The sequence below is a fragment of the Pteronotus mesoamericanus genome, unplaced genomic scaffold, assembly GCF_021234165.1.
Source record: "Pteronotus mesoamericanus isolate MK-2021 breed Mesoamerican mustached bat unplaced genomic scaffold, CSHL_Meso_final scaffold_507, whole genome shotgun sequence".
Classification (NCBI taxonomy): domain Eukaryota; kingdom Metazoa; phylum Chordata; class Mammalia; order Chiroptera; family Mormoopidae; genus Pteronotus; species Pteronotus mesoamericanus.
In genome coordinates, this window is record NW_026555319.1 from 5568043 (window position 1) to 5585800 (window position 17758).

A 17758-nucleotide genomic window follows, 5' to 3' on the forward strand; every position below is an offset into this window, starting at 1 on the left:
CAAAGTATCTTCCTAAAAAGTGAACCGTATTTTTGAAAGTGTTTTTTAAATGGCAACTTTTGCGAAAAGATTTTTTCCAATATGGGTTATCAAAATGGTAATTGCGAAAGGAGTTATCATTAATATCACAAGGTATAATCACAAGAAACACTTTACATATAGTTGGCGCTCAGCAAAGGTTAGTGGACACAAGCACAGCTCAGTGCCCAGCAGTGGCTCTACACCCTGGAGATGCTTCGGCCTCTTCCTTACCACAGGGCAGCGCAGGGATGACAAACATGGGCCCCAGGTGTCTGGGTTTGAATTCCAGTTCTACCACTTCTGTGTGACCCTGGCAAATTTATGAACCTCTCAGTTTCCTCATGTGTAAACCAGAGATAATAAAAGTACCACCCTTATACAGTTCTCGTGAAAATTAAGTTAAAATGTGTGCAGGATCTACACCAGCTCATATGTGCTAACTGCTATTATTGACACTTTTCTCCCCTACTTTCAAACACAAAATTCAAGCACTGTGTCACGCGAGCTTGTTTTTCTTATTCCCGTCACCCTGGTGATCCAGATGCTCATCACGCCTGACATGAACTATAATCTAAACTGTACTGTTCCTATTTTCTACTGTTCTATCCTGCACAGAAACAAAATGATCTTCCCCAAATCTCTTTTTTGTTGTGTTTACCATGCCTATGCCACTTATATGAATAACATCCATTTCTCACGACTTACGCGCAAGATCTCATTTAGTCTCTCCCTTCTACCCCCTGCTCCACAACAACCCTTTCTTTCTGAATCTGCAGTACTGACGTCAGCTTCCCATAGTTCAGGCAGTGGCACGGCATCGTATGTTATTTTCTAGCTGTTTCTCACACAGCAATTTTCCCGAGCGGATGCTGAGCTCCTCAAGGCAAGCATCACTTCTACTTACTGAGTAGCCCTCACAGTGACCAATGGCAACAAGACACAGAGGAACTTCAGCATTTATTGATTTGTTGGTCTAAAATAGAATCACTGTGTAAGCTATATTCTCATGAAGAAAATAGCACTGTAAAGGCCTGCTTTAATCAAATGGGGTCAATTTCAATTGAGAGAAAAAGCCATGCCTAGGAGACTAAAAAAGAGTTTAATAAGACAAATGGTCAATAAAAAGACAAATAACCCAATTTAAAAATTGCAAAAGGACTTCAATAGGCATTTCTTAAAAGAAGATATACAAATAGCCAATAAGCACAATGAAAGCTGTTCAACATCATTACTCATTAGAGAAATACAAACCAAAACCACAATGAGATACCACTTCATACCTACTAGGATGGCTATAATTTAAAAAATGGAAAACAACAAATGTCAGTGGAGATGTAGAGAAACTGGAGCCATTTTACGTGCCTGATGAGAATGGGAAATAGTGTAGCCCTCTTGGCAAACAGTTTGGCAGCCCCTCCAAAGGACAACCTTAAAATTACCATATGACCCAGAATTCTCCAACGTATATATCCAAAAGAAATGAAAACATGTACACAAAAAGCTGTGCATTAATTATTCAAAATAGCCAAGAAGTAGAAACAGCTCAAATGTCAACAAAATGGGAGTCTATCCATACAATGGAATATGATTCGGTCATAAAAAGGAATGAAGTAACAATTCATACTACAACATGGATGAAGCTTGAAAACTAAGTTTAAAAAAAGCTAGTCACAAAAGTGCACGTATTGTGTAATTCCATATATATGTAAAGGCCAGAACAGCTAAATCCATAGAGACAGACAGTAGATTGGTGGTTGCCAAGGCACTAGAACGATGGGAGAGATGGGGAGACTGCTAAGGGGCATGGGCTTCCTTTCTGGAGTGACGGAAATGTGCTAGAATTAGATAGTGGTGCTGGTTGCACAACTCTGTGAATATACTAAAACCACTAAACTTTATACTTTAAAGGGATGAATTTTATGGTATGCAAGTCATATCTCAATAAAGCTTTTTTTTTTTTTTTAAAGATTCATAGTAACTTTACATCCTTTACACAAGGGCTAAAGGAGGCATTCTGGTCACATGAACTGTTAGAGAGAACAAGCTGTTGAAAAAAGCCAATCCTATTTGATTCAAAGGCAAAAGAGTTTTGGAGTTGTTATTCATATAATTCCAAATATTTGCAACTAGTCGAAATGGCCTAAAGTTAAGTTGATCTTAGATAATTTTTTTAAAACTGCTCAGGTCAAATTTATATCTGCAAGCTTAAGTTAGAATATGACATGCTTTTTAAAAATCTAAATGTGAAATATAAACTTTTAATGAAATTACTATGAGCAAAGTTTAAGATGACAGAATATGAAATATTGAGAAATGAAAACAAGTGAACTGATTTTAAAACATTTTAATTTTACGTGCCTAAACAAATTTCAAACAAAAAAGGAACCCCCCCCCTCAAACTTACCATACATAAAAGGAATAATTTCTTTTGTTTTTTGTTTTTTCAAAATACTCTAACTTACCTTACTGTATATGATCACCAAAAAAATAGCAGGAGATACTATTTTCCTTTTATTTTTTTACAAGTGGGAAAACTGAGGCCCAGAGGAGTTAAATGATTAAGAAAGCTAGAAAATGGCAATGTGAAAGAAACATTTTTGATTCTATATTTTCTCTCATTTAACTATTTGCCCACTCTGAAGTCAAAAATCATGCTGCTTTAATTATTCTAGTATGCCTGCCTCTTTTATAAAAATATATGTATTCATAACAGCATTAATTAATTTTTGCATATATTATTTTGTATTATACTTTTTGGTTTAACATGTGTCCTAAAATGGAGGGTTTTCACACATTTATTTTAATACCTCTGGGTTTCTATCACAGTGAGTACAGCTCTTGCTGTAAATAATGTAACAATACATTATTTTATTTCCTAAAATTTTCCTGAACTCATTATTATTTCTAGTAATTTTACAGGACAATAGCTTTCAGAAGTATACTATGATATTATCAACAAAAATTATTCTAAATTCCTCCTAGCTCGTAACTATCTTGATAAGTTTTTTTGTTGTTATCAAAAAGCTACTACAAACAACTGTTTAACAGAGTAAGTTTAAAATCATTAACAGAAAAGCCTTAAATTTCAAAGTTGGAGACAAATTGGGAAAAGTGCCCAAAATAAAATTCACTTACTTTTTAAAGATGACAAACCACTTGTTCCCCCAAAAAGAGAGCGGGTGGCGGAGCTGCCTGACCCCCCTGGAGGTGGGACCAGCATCACCAAGTATGTGCCACAGGTATATATGGGCGTCTTCCGAAGCATTTTTAGAGGCAGCCCACAGCTAGTGTTTGCTGATGAAAGGAATGAAAATGGTAAGGGGAAATGTTTGAAGTACATAACTTTGATTTATCAAAACCGACCAGAGGATAATGAGGGGTCCCAGACTCATACAAGGATATACCCAGATTTGGAAAATACAACAAGAAGTAGGAAGTGAAGGAAATAATAATAAGCTTCTGGCTCTCCAGCCTGGCCTCAGGCCTCCTGAAACATGACAGTTCTCAGAGCTGTTTCCAGCAGTCAGCACGCCTTGGGCCTCTAAACATTCCTTCAAAAGAATGAATGCTCACATGGACTAAATCTCAAAATAAAAGAAGAATCTGACTGCTTGTGTTTACCCCTGAAAACTGTGGTCCAATAGAGATCTTCTCATTTTATACAGAGCAAGTTCTCAACAGGTTTGTGCCATTACTTTCATTACAGTTTTGAACATGGAATCAGCCAGAAATTTCAACCTATAACTGCTTAATAAAAGCTTTCCCAATATCCAGCTCAAAATAATTTTATACCTGTATGATTTATGATAACCCATTATATATATTTTTTAAGGGTCAGTTACATAAACTATCATTAGGAAAATACATATTTCTAATCAAGAGGCATAAAATGTATTTTAATCTCCCTTTCCCACTGGCAGATCTGAAAATGCAGAGAGAACTTAAGGATTTTCTCCATTAGTCTAGTGAGGGCCGCTGATGGTAACAGGAGGTCAGCGCTTTGCCTAGGAAGCTGTCAGCGTGTACAACATAACTGCCAAGATGTACAACCGCCTCTAGACGGTTTAGATTAGAAAAATGACACCTGATCTGTCCGCTACTTGTTCTGAATGCTTGTGTTTCTAAAAAAAAAAAAAAAAAGCTCTATTTTTGAAAACTCCAAGTCTCCAACAGATATATTCTTCATTCAGGACATAAATTCAGAAGCGTTAAGTTTCCACAGATAAGAAAACCAAAAAGGGGTAATGATCGGAAAATTAGCAAAATTGTGTGCATACCATCCTCCAAGATATTTTTAATAGACATACTCTTATTAACATGGTAATAGGTATTAGTTTATCACAATAAAAAATTCTCAACCCTCTGAATGTTGAATTGTCAAAAATCTCTTAGCCTATAATTGGTGAATTTTTATGCAGCACCATCATGTCAAATACATACAAGATGTATCTGTAAGTGAGCTCACACGTTTAGATTCCTATTTTCACAAAATTCTAAATATACCCTTGCCTTTGGAGTTCTCTTTTTTATTTTGCTCATATTTTCTTATCCAACAAATATTCCTTTAGTATTTATGTTGTTCAGGGTAGGATTCAATTTTCTTCCAAGGGACAAACCCAGATGAAACCTTCAGCTTGTCAAGAAAATGTTTATTTAGGTATAAAGAACTCTCCTCTACGAGTATTTCCTATTACTCAAATTTTCTACGTGCCCAAGTAATAACAGCTATTAATAATTCCCCCACTTACACTTAATAAAAATCTATGGAAATAAAACACTGCCCTTCTTAAATTCTAATATAAACTAGTAAGTATTTAATTTTATAGCCTTATAATAAATCAAATATTTTCTCTTACTAACATTTCAATATATAAAAGAATTAAAGCATAAAACTGCATTAAATTCATTAAACACATTAATTCAGATACATTTTTCTATTATACCTTTTTCTAGCTTCAGTTGGTGATTTGGCTTAAATTCGCACAGTTGAATTGCAGTCTATAAATTCAAAAATGGTGCGGTAGGAGGATTGGGGGTAGGGGTAGGGGATGGGGATTGGTGAGGCAGGGGCGAGTGGTGGCGGGAAAATGGAGACAAATGTATTTGAACCATAAAAAAATAAAAATAAACAAATAAATATTTAAAAACCCCAAAAAATAAAAAATAAATTGGGGGGGGGGATAAGATTCATGGTTCTTCCCCTGACTGGTGTGGCTCAGTTGGTTGGTCATCGACCAGCAAAACAAAAAGTCACTGGTTTGATTACAGATCAGGGGACATGCCATGGTTGTGGTTTCGGTCCCCGGTCAGGTGCCTACAAGAGGTAGCTGATGTTTCTCTCCTCTCCTCTCTCTTCCCCTCTCCTCTCTCAAAAAATAAACACAATCTTTTAAAAAATGGTTCTTAACCTTTCTGGGGCCATAGATGACCTCAAAAATCTGATGAAAATTATGATGGATACATACATTATTTAAAACTGTGGGGGAGCATGTATACGAACCCCTTAAAGGCCTATTGCACTCAGTAGAACTCCTGCTTTTAAAGTACAGAACAGCAGGTTTAGTAGGCTACCATTTATAAAGAATAGGAGGAAAATAAGAACGAAAATTTGTCTTTAATTTTATTTGCATAAAGAAACTTTGTAAGGATAAAAAACGAATATAGTTACCTATAGGGTGGGGGCAAACTATAGAATACACCAAGATTTCTCTACATACAGTTTTTTATGCTGTTTTTACTTTCAAACTCTTTAAGTGTATTATCCATTCTAAAATATTAAAATGTAAATACTAAATGATAAATTCAAGAAAAAACTCTCTCTGCTGTAGAAGATTTGCCTCTTGCTTGGTCAAGATTATATTTGGTGAAGATGACCCTAAATAAGAGCTTTTTATGTTTATGAAGCATATGTTTACATGAAACCAATTAATTTATACTAACAGTAATGAGAAGGTATTTACGGTTAAAGACAAAACTGTTTTGAATTATTACAGATTCATGCTAATTCATACCCACAGACGACAACATGTATTAGCTTGGAATAAAAAAAAAATGGACAATGACTGGAAAGAGAGAAAAAGGTGAATTATGTAAAGCGAAGTGCTTTTGTAAGATGCACTGTAAGTGCGCAACAGAAAGTACTGCCTGGGGAGTATTTGTGATCTTGCTCCCTGGCCTATGTCGTCAGTCTGGCTCAAATAAACTCTTAAAAAAAAATTTAAAATATATATTGTCTGAATCCCACAGGCAGCTCTCACTATTTATATATCAAGCCAAAAAAAGATATGGAGGAAGTTTAATGCATATGACTAAGTGAAGGAGGCCAATTTGAAAAGTCTACATACTGTATGATTCCAACCACATGACATTCTGGAAAAGGCAAAACTATGAAGACAATTAAAAATATTAGTGGCGGCCAGGGGTTGGGGTGGGGAGGGAAGAACAGGTGGAGAACAAAGGCTTTTTAGGGGAGTGAAACCACTCAGTATGATACCATAATGATGGCTACATGTCATTATGCAGTTATCCAAACCTGAAGAACATAACTTAAAGTAAACTATGGACTTTGGGTGATGATGATTTGTCCATGTAGGTTCATCTGTTGTAACAAAAACACCACCTGGTACGGGATGTTGATGAGGGAGGCTATGCATGTATGGGGGCAGGTGGTACATGGGAAATATTAGTACCTTCCTCTCAAGTTTGCTGTGAACCCACAACTGCTCTAAAAATAGTCTTACAAATTATATGTACACACGCACACACACCTGAACAGAGCTATACAAGTGAACAGGCGGGAAGTGAAGGGCGGCATACCTGCTTGGTCCTCTTTTAGGGTGTTGGAGATGGTGGAGCCAGTGAGGGCGGCCAGCGTGGCGGATGGGGAAGCTCTGTAGCGGGAAAGTCTGCTCAGAAGCATCTCATTAATGCTTTTTGCAGACTCGCCCTCTTTTCTCATTAGAATTGTGCGTTCCTGAAGTGGATTGGCTACATACACACCATTTTCAACCTGATATTTAAAGAAAAAGAGGTCCTTAAATGACATCTGTTTCCATTTAGTTAGCAAATTTCTACTTCAGAATTGCATGATTGCGATCTGGTTGCTCCAAACCATTTCCAAAAACTGTACCTGAGTAGGTACTACTGAGAACAAAAGAAAGACTAAACTTGAGAGCTTTCATTTTCATAATAGCCCTAGTTTCTAAAAGTAATGAGCCAAGTGTTATAAATTCTATGGAAGGTTATTGATTAAAATTCCTTATATTGAATTTCAGAGGCAGCCCTCACTAATTATAAGCTTCTGACAGGTACAAAAACAATGAGAGGAAAACACATCAGTTTTTTATTTACTATTAATATTAAGTACAACTATGAGGATAACGTCTTTTTGAAATTTAATTAGTGGCTAAAATCGAAACTCTGTATTAACAGCAGTTAACATCAGCCCTCGCTGCTTGGGTACTGGGAGAAAGGCAGACTTCGTCTGCTAAAAATATATGCCAGCGTCAACTGGACCCTTGCTGGTGCTTGGCAGTTCTCATTCATCACTTGATTATCCCCCAGAAAAAATCCCTGGAGTGATGATTTCAAAATTCCTTTACAGATTTTGAGCTTGACTTGAAGCAGACCACTTGGCTGTCTTTATTGTTAAAAAGATCCAGACAACTTTACTGTAAGCTGCTCACACTCATCTCTCTTCCAACTCAAGAATCTTTGTATTCAGCCTCATTTATTCTTCCTTTCCTCTTACTTCAGAGGAAGAAGCACTTCGCCTCATGTTATTGAGGTTAAGCTTTCCTTCTCTGCCTCCTCTCTAACTGCTCCCTTAATTAACTCTGGCTGCTCCTTCATCGCCAGTGTCTTCCCTCTTTATTAACTCCCTGCTCCTTAGTTTCAAATATTCACAGGTCCCTGAGACCTTAACCACAACCTCGGAGGTCCATGGAAATACTGCCCCTTTTTTCCACTCCCATTTGCTGTCAAATGTCTCACATATTAACATATCTCAAACAGCCTCTGCGCCCCACTGCCCCCTTCCAGACCTGGGCTCCTGGATCTGGCTGGAGTCTCAGAAGCTGGTGGCAGCCAGGACTGGCCTGCAGCTGTGGGTGTAAAGATAAGATGGAATAGGAGTACAAAGGAGCAAGGCTTAAAAGAAGCAAATAAAAAGCAAAGGAGTCTAAAGTGAAAGGCTGGTAACAGAAGAAGCAAGAGAAAGCAAACAAATTCAGGAGCACAGCCAGGAAAGAGCTGTAGAGTGGGGGAGACTTTTATGACACATTCACAAATGATAAGAAAAAGGAATTCTTTGATTTCAAAAATGCTGTTTCTGTTTCCTCGCCTCTGCTTCTTAACCCTGGGCACTTACTTAACTCAGAACCCTCTAACAAGTGGACATTTTTGATGGTCCACAACTAACCTAAAAATCAAAGCCATCTACCTTATCTTTGGCTTCCGTGTAGGCTGTGCCATAGGTGCCAGCCTTCTTGGGGTCCTCCATCCTCAGTCTTGGGGGTAGAATACAGCCCTGGTTTGTTTCGTAACATGAACACTTACCTATGTGTAAAGCACTCTGCTGGTGGGCAAAGCCACCACAGTTCCTGCCTCGCTCGCTCTCTCATTTGTGGGCTCTGCATCTCCACTGATTTAAGTAAAGCTTTGCCTAGGGTAGCGGTAGCCCTGGTGCCTAAGACTGCTGCCTTCCTGGTGCTGGCTCTTCCCATTGGTCAGGTCTCAGGTAGAATGCCACCTCCTCAAAGACGCTTTCCCTGATTACAAGTCTAAAGACGAATCTCCTCCACCTCCACCCTGATGACAGAGCACATCATCCTGTTTTATCTGCACAGCACTTTCCATTCCGTGAAATTATCTTACTCAGTAGTCCATATTTTGTTTGCCCTTCTACCTCCCCCACCCCGACTGAATGCCAGCTCTCAGAAAGCAGGGGTCCTGCCTGCCTTGTTCAACGTGACATTGCCAGCACTGAGGAGGCACGCGACAAATGCTTGATGGCTGGCTGAAGAAACAAATCCATGCCCTCACCCGAACGCAATCCTGCGTTCCTATATACAGACCCCTCCTTGCTACTGAGATTCAGGCCCACTTCTCGGACTGCCTCCCACTCCCCGGCATTTGGACTTGATTAGCCTACCGCCACCTAAAATTTAACAAAGCCACATCTTAGCACATCATTTTACCCCACAATCCCGCTAGATTAACCTTTACCAAGCATAGCTCTCTTTATGTCTCACAACCCTAAATATAACCCTTCAAAGGCATCCAAGATAAAAATCAATCATTTTAAGCTTGGCACTCAAAAGTATTATTCAATCTGGCCCTAAGATCCTGGACGAGAAAAAGCTAAAGGAGTTCATTACCAAACTAGTATTATAAGAAATCTTAAAGGGGCTTCTTTAAGAAGGAGGGGGGAACCCTGACAAGTGTAGCTCAGTGGATTGGGCATCGTTCCACAAACTGAAAAATCGCCAGTTTGATTCCTGGTCAAGGCACAAGCCTGGGTTGTGGGCCAGGCCGCCTGTTGGGGGCTTGTGAGAGGAAACTAATTGATGTTTCTCTCACACACTGATGTTTCTCTCCCTTCACTTCTCTCTAAAAATAAATAAATAAAATCTTTTTTTAAAAGGAGGTGGGGGGAGAACAAATATGAACAATAAAATGGCAATAACTACATACCTATCGATAATCACTGTAAGTATAAATGGATTAAATTCGCCCATCAAATGGTGGGGAAAAAACCCTGACCCTACAAGGGAGCGGGGGTGGGGGAGGGAATGGGTAACTTAAGAAGAACTGTTATTGCATTCAAGTAATGCAATACTTGAAAATAGTCAAAAGAAAACCTGCCAAGGCACCAGTGAGAAGCAAGGAGTGAGGTTTTGCACAAGTGATAAACCTGGGAACCTCTCTACTTAGCAAAGAAGCTCCTCAGGTTTAGAAAGCTACAGATTTAGGAAGGAGCGGAAGAGGCCTAGAGAGTAAGAAGCAGCACAGGGTTAGCGGTGGCAAGAAGTTCCCCTCCCCGGCCCCAGCCACCGTCACCTCAAGCCCGCTAACTGAACCAGCCCCTCAGCTGGTCTCCCCATTTCCACCTTGGCATCCCAACGCTTCATCTCCACACACCAGCCAATGATCATTGTCACATGTAAATAAAACCATGCCCTACTCTGTCTGAAACCCTGTGGCGGCTCCCCAACACACTTACAGTGAAATCCAAGCTATCAGTTAAGGCCCCGTGGTCCAACACCCACTGGCCTCACAGCCGTGGCTGGTAACCCTTTCACACGCCACACTTTTAGCCGCACGGGCTTCCATCGCTCCTCCACGCACCCAAGCTCCTCCTGACCCTAGGCCCTGTGCTTGCTGTTCCCCCCTGGATTACACAGCCATTCCAGTTTGCCCAGGACTCCCCAGGTTTTAGCACTCAAAGTCCCATGTCCTAAGGAATCTCAGTCTCAGGCAAACTGGGATGGCTGGTCGCCGATCCGTCAGGATGGATGGCTGCTTATCATTCAGGTCTCAGCTCAAATGTCCTTCCCTAGTTAGAAAGGCCTTCTCAGCAGGCAGGCTACGTAGCTCCCTGCCTCCCCTACTCACTATCACATTCTCCTGTTTTATTTTTGTCCTGGCATTTATCACCAGCTGAAATTGTTCTGTTCTTCTTGTTTACTTTCTTATTGTCTAACTCCCTACACTCTAATGTTAGCTCCTTGAAAGTGAAGGCCTGTTACCCTGCTACCCAGACAAGGTGACTGGTGGGTACTAGATTAATACTGAATGGATGAAGGGCATCTTAGTCACCTGGACCATAATTCAAAAGAAATAAACCCAAAGGGAGAAGGAGAAAAGGAACCTAGTGTGTCCATATGTTTAGGAAGTGACATACAGAGGACAAAATAGCAGTAAGATTGTCACTAAATCTATCTAAAGAACAGCAGTTTATAGAGGTCACATGGTGGCAAGAACTCTCAGAACAAAACAGAAGATGTAAACAAGGTGCTCTGGAAAGGTAAAAAAGAGTTACAGAATACTTTCCGGTGGTAGGTGTCCAACGTAACCAAATCAGGCAGGAAGATTCCAGGCCTCATTATTCTATAGTCTTAAATGCCAGAATTCTAAGTGTCTTAGGGCCTCAGGAGACCTGTGACTCCAAGTGGTAGACTGTCACATTAGTGACCTCAGTGAATGATGCACCCTGGTATTCATGCCCTCGTTCAGTCCCCTCCCACACTGATGCTGGCACTGGCCATTACAAAGCATGACACAAGCAGAGGCTTGATAAGCAGTCGTCCTCTTGAAAAACTCCCATCAGAAAGCCAGTCTCTGTGCTGTCAAGAGGTTCAGCCAAGATTACTGAGGTCAAGCGTAGAGAGTCATCTTGAACGTTACAGCCCCAGCTAAGCTCCAAGCTGAATGAAGCTACGAGTGTGACCTCAGCTTCACCACGCAGAGAAGAATCACCACCCAGCTGAGCCCAGTCAACCCGTAAATCATTGTTGCTTGAAGTCACTTAGTTTTGGGGTGGTTTGTTGAACAGCAGTAAATAACTGACATATCCCTCATATCAGAAAATCTGTGATTCCCATATTAGAAGTTGTTTTATATTAATAATAGTTTACAAGTTAGGTAGGGTATTCCCTACATGCCATTTCTTTACATTGTACTTCTAACTACAGTTCTCTAGTCTACCTTATATAATAATGATTAGTTATCTAAGTCCACTCAGTTAATAAGAAATCCTTTCGAGAAGCAAGTATAGTTAGTTAGATCCTACTCTCTGATACTTATTCATTCATTCGTTTTCCCTCCATCCTAGGTACCAAGGGGCCTAGATCACAGGTTAAACTCAGTTGCTTTTTCATGAAAAATGACACAATGGAGTAACACTGGTGGTGGTCAAGATTCTAAAATATGTAACATTTTATTTTTTTCTGATTACATAAATGGCCTTTTCTATAGTTGTTTAGTCTCTTTAAAAGTTGGTAAGTCTTGCTTTAGAATGAAGTTTCAAAACCAGATTCTGCTCAAAACTTTCCATGAGCTTCCCAAGTCACCTGGAATAAAATCCAAATACCTTACAAGGCCCTTCAAGAAATGGCCCTGGCTACCTCTTGAACTTTATCTCCCTTCATTCCACTTGAGCAGAATGCAAAAGAATGTGTATGATCGATCACCATTTGTAGGAAAACAGAAAAGGAAAAACAAAAATATACATGTGTATCTGTTTGTACGTCCTCATATTATCTCTGGAGAAAAGAAAATGTTAACATTACTTGTTTATGTGGCGGGAAACTGGGCTAGGAGGCGGGGTACCGTAGGTGAGAGAAGTGAGAGACTTCTGCGCCATCTGAGTTTTGGAGCTGCGAATTTATCTATTTTTTTTAAAACACAGTACTTTTAAAACATTAAAACAATATAACTGTCACTATAACTTATTATTATTCCCAAGTACCTGAGTAAAATCATAATTCTTTACAATAATTATCATTAGCCACATCTATATGACAAATATTTATACCATTAAGGAACCAAAATGTATCACGAATCAGCCAAGTAAAGAATTTCAATATTCAGCCATAAAGAAGGAAATTCCACCACTTGTGCCCTGGCTCTGTGGCTCAGTTGGTTGGAGCATCATCCCATGCACCAAAAGGTTGCAGTTTGATCCCCAGTCAGGGCACATGCCCAGGTTATAGATTTGATCCCCGGTCGGGATGCGCATGGGAGGCAACAGATATTCCATTTAATTTCTCACTCTGGCTTCTGTCACTCCTCCTAACGCCCAAGCTTCTCCTACCTCTAGGCCTTGTACTTGCTGTTCCCTCCTCCTGGATTACACAACCATTCCGGTTAGCCCAGGACTGTGCAGATTTTAGCACTGAAAGTCCCATGTCCTAAGAAATCTCAGTCTCAGGCAAACTGGGATGGTGGGTCACCTGTCAGGATGGATGACCTCCCCTTTCCTCCCTCTCTCTGAAATCAACAAACATATCCTTGGGTGAGGATTAAAAAAAGAAAAGAAATTTTACCATTTGTGACAATATGAATGAAACTTGAGGTCACTGTGTTAAGTGAAACAAGTGAGACAGAGAAAGACAAATCCTGTATGAGCTCACTGATATTTGGAAAATGAAGAAGTTGAATTCACCCTTGCTGGTGTGGCTCAGTGGACTAAGTGCTGGCCTGCAAATCGAGGGGTCACTGGTTCGAGTCCCAGCCAGGGCACATGCCTGAGTTGCAGGCCAGCTCCCTAGTTGGGGGCATGTGAATGGTAACTGATTGATGTATCTCTTGCGCATTGATGTTTTTTCTCCCTCTCTTTCTGCCTCTCTTCCCCTCTCTCTAAAAATAAATAAATAAAATCTTTTTTAAAAAAGTTGAATTCATATAAGCAGAGAGTAGTATGATGATTGCTAGGGGCTGCTGGGTTGGAGAGATGGGGAAATGCTGGTCACAGGCTATAAACTTTCCATTAAAAGATGAATAAGTTCTGGGGTTCTAGTGTACAGCATGGAACTGTAGTTAATAATACTGTATCATAAACTTGAAATCTGCTAAGAGGGTAGATCTTAAATGTTCTCAACATACACAAAAACATAAATACGGTAACTATATGAGGTGATGGATGTGTTAACTAACTTGACTGTGGTAACAAGATATACATATATACATATGTATTGTATATTCACAATATATACATATATCAAATCATCACATTGTACACCTTAAAAATACACAATTTTATTTGTCAGTTATACCTCAATAAAGCTAGGGGGGAAAAGAATTTCAGGGCTAGAAATCTTTGAATCATCTAATCAAAAGCCTTCATTTTCTAGGTAAACTTTTTTAGTCTGGTTTGGCCCAGGCAGTTCACCAGAAGGCTATGGCAAAGACCTATAATTTGTGAAATTTGAGGCAGGTGATATCTTCTAAATAATTTAAATTTTAAAAATCAAAGTTAAAAATATTTCAATGTTCCCACTACCTCTCTCTAATTTTTCTCATTTTCTCACAGCAAACCTCTGGAGAGAATCGTCTATTCTTCTCCACCTTATCCTTCCCACATCACTCCCAAACCATCTGGCTTCCAGCCACCTCCCCCTGCCCCGCCCCGACGGCTCTTGCTAAGGCTACCACCACCAACGGCCTCCGGCCTCTCCATTCCAAAGACCTTTTGCTCTCAGCCTTGACTTCTCAGCAGAATGCAATGCTGCTAGCCAAGTTCTTTTTTATAAAAACTCATTTTTTAAGCCCATTTTAAAACTTTTTAAAATATATTTTAAAATGAATGATGGAAAGCAAGTCTTATCCCACCACTTCCCCTACCCAGAGGTAACCAATGCTGCCAGTTTTTTGTGATGCTTCCATTCATCTACTCATTCAACAAATATTTAATAGCACCTACTGTGCACTGGGCATTGTTCTAGGTACTGGAGACACAGTAGTCAACAAAAGAGACCAAATCTCTACCCTCCTGGAGCTAACATTCTAGGCAAGAGAGACAGGGAAAAAATAAGGAAATAAATGGGTAGTAACAGGGGCCATGAAGAAAAACAAAGCAGGGCAAAAGAGATAAAAAGAGACAGGATTTTATTTTATGTAAAATATTTTACAGAGCATGATAAGAAAAGCCTTTCTGATAAGGTGGTATTTGAGCAGAGCCCTAAGAAAATGAGAGAACAAGCTGCGTGGTTATCTGCAGGACAACGCCCCAGCACAGGCCCCAGACGGGCGAGCACACTGGGTGAGTGGCCGTGTCAGCAAGGAGGCCGGCTGTGGCATGAGGGGGAGTATGGCAGGTGCAGACAGTGGTAGGGGAAGGGGGACCCAGCTCATGCAGTGCTTTACAGTGGTAGTAAGGTTTGGAATACACTTGGAAGGTAGAGCAGGCAGCATCTTCTGGCTGGACCGAGCATTTGGGAAGGAAATAGAAGAGGAATCGAGAGTGACACCAAAGGTCTCTGGCCAGTGCAGATGCCATTAACTGAGATGGGAGGGCCTGCAGGAGGGACAGGAAAAGTCTGGCATTCTGTGCATATACAAATCAATACCCACACCGATTCACATCTGGAGTTCCAGGGACAGGCTTTGGTTGTCATCAGTATACAGAGGTGTTTAAAGCTACAAGACAGGATGAGGTCAATGAGAGAGTTAGAGCCGATAGAATGGATCCTGAAAATAGGTCCTGGCATACGGGACTGTTGAGAAGTAGGGAAGATGAGGCTGGGTAGGAACAACCAGTGATAGAAGTCCTATGGGGCTGTAGCTGGTGTGGCTAGGTGGATTGAGTGCCAGACTGAGAACCAGAGGGTCTCTGGTTTGATTCCCAGTCAGGGCACATGGCTGGGTTGCAGGCCAGGTCCCCAGTAGGGCACGTGCGAGAGGCAACCACACACTGATGTTCCTCTCCCTCCCTTCTTCCCTCTCTAATGTATTTCTATGCTATATGTAGTAAATGATCCACTGAGGGATGAGAGCCGTTAACGTAGGAGGACAATTGCAGAACCTGCCTCTCTACCCCAACTTCCAATACACAGCAGGTAGCAAATACAAGCTATCTTTTGGTACTACACAATGTAACTTGGAAATTAACCTACTTTGGTCTGTGCATATGCACATGAAAAGTATATGCATATCTGCCTCATATTTTTTAATGGCCACACAGTGTTCCATTCTGTGAAAGTACTATAGGCAGTAAGCCAGGTAGCTATGTAAAGCTTCCCAAGTCAGCATTTTAGAAGCTGCTAAACTTCTAATGGTGGGGCCAGTGGTGCTTGAAATTTTTTTATTTAATAAGACAATATTTCAAATATATGCAAAAACAGAAAGTAATATAACGAACCTCCATATAGACCCATCACCCAGATTCAATGATAAATAGTCCAGGTATTGCCACACCTATTTAACTCATCTGACCCTTCTGTCACTCACACATTTTAAAGCATATCCCAGACACCATGTAATTCCACTTCCAAATACTTCACCACACACCTCTCAAAACCCAGACTTTTTCTTATATAACCACAATGCCATTATAAATGAAAAAATATACTTTAAAAATAAATTAAGAATAAACCCTTGGTTTCATTAAATAGTCATTTTATATTCAAATTCCAAATTGTCCCTTAAAAGTTTTTTTTTCCCCAGTTGGTTTGATTCAGATACCAATAACGATTCAAAGGTTGTTTTTTTAGTCTAGAGTAGGCTCCTTCCTCCCTAACTTCTTATTTCATGCCACTAGAAGAGACTATTTTAGTTGTTCTGTTTCCTCTAGGGTAGGTATGGGCTTTTGATTGTATAACTGTATGTCTAAAAATGTCTTTATGTTGTCTTTACACTTGATTGATACTGGTGACTACCGCCCTCTCAATCGGAAATCAATGTCTTCAGAATTCCGAGGGCCCTGCTTCATTTTTACACCCAATAATGCTATTGAACAGTCTGGTGCTTTTCTAACTCCTTGTCATTTGTACAAGATTTTATTTTATTTCTGGAAGCTTCAGAACCCTCTCTTTATTCCTGATAACCTGAAGTTTCAGAATGATACGTGGTGCACGGTGTGGGCATTTTTCATTAATCTGGACACCAGTGTCCTTTAGTCTGGCATTCCTCTTGGACGATTTTTTTAATTGTGTTTTCCTCTTTATTTTCCATCCTCTTTTTGGAACTTCTTAGTAAGACTTTAGATAGATTACTTCTCTATGTTATTTAGCTTCTCTCTCCTGTTTACTGTTCTTTATTTCTTTGTTTGACTTTCTGGGAAATTTCTTATCTTTAACTCTTTTATTAATATAAATTTTGACAATTGTAGTTCTAATTTCCAGAAGCTCTTTCTCATTCTCTGATAGTACATTTTCCATGATATCCTGTTCCATTTTACGAATGTAGTATCTTCTCATACCTCACAGAGCAGTTAGTGTTTACACAGTTTTATTCTACTCTTTCTATGAGCTATTTTTCTGATTTTGTTTATTTTTATTTTCAAATTGGAGACTGTCCTCATCTGCCTACAGATCTTTGGTTGTCTGCTTTTACGATAATTTTTTAAGCTTTAATTAGGGTAATGTTTAAATGTACATGAAAGGAGGAGGAACAGTATAACGACTTTCCCAGGTATCCATTGTCTGGCTTCAATAATTATCAGTATTTTGCCAATCATTTTTAATCTATTTTCCTCCCTTCCACACACATACCTCTCCAAAGTTTTGGGGTTTGTTTGTAGAGTTGTTTTTACGTTTTTGTTTGTTTTCCATATCTGCTTTTTTTAAAGTAGTACAGCACTAATCAGAAATGCTGTGCACATGGCTGAGGCTTGCTTACTGAAACATCACAAGTCTTTTCCCTAAATAACCCCAATGTCAATACATCAAGGTCTTTTGTCCAGGGTTATTCAGTTTCTTCAGAAAATCAAGGTCTAGTCTTTTGCCGGGGCGCATGGCATCTAAGCACAGTTTATAAAAGGACCTGCTCCCCCTTCCTGGCGCACACTTCCTGGTGCGTGCGCCAGGAAGGGGGAGCAGGTCCTTTTATAAACTTGAACTTCCAACCGCGTCTCACGATGGCGCCGCACCACACCTGCCGCATCCAATCCCAAAGGCTCCCCAAGGCTGGGCAGGGGCGAAACGCCGCTCTTCCTCTCAGGGTTCCCCTGCACACGCTTTTAGTTTCGGCTTCCCCCACCCTGAAGGGCAGAAAGGGACCCTGCCGTCTCTGCTTTCTA

At 40.0% G+C, this 17758-nt stretch overlaps 1 protein-coding gene across 8 annotated transcripts in view; it reads right to left on the reverse strand.

The window, feature by feature from the left end:
- Positions 1-17758, reverse strand: part of HECTD4 (HECT domain E3 ubiquitin protein ligase 4) — a 151730-nt gene that overhangs the window by 91839 nt on the left and 42133 nt on the right. For all 8 annotated transcript variants that reach the window (XM_054593995.1, XM_054593993.1, XM_054593994.1 and 5 more), the window contains exons 8-9: positions 6838-7030; positions 3157-3315 (exon numbers count right to left, since the gene is read on the reverse strand). In XM_054593995.1, coding sequence (XP_054449970.1) covers positions 3157-3315; positions 6838-7030 — 352 coding nt within the window. The remainder of the gene's footprint in view (positions 1-3156; positions 3316-6837; positions 7031-17758) is intronic.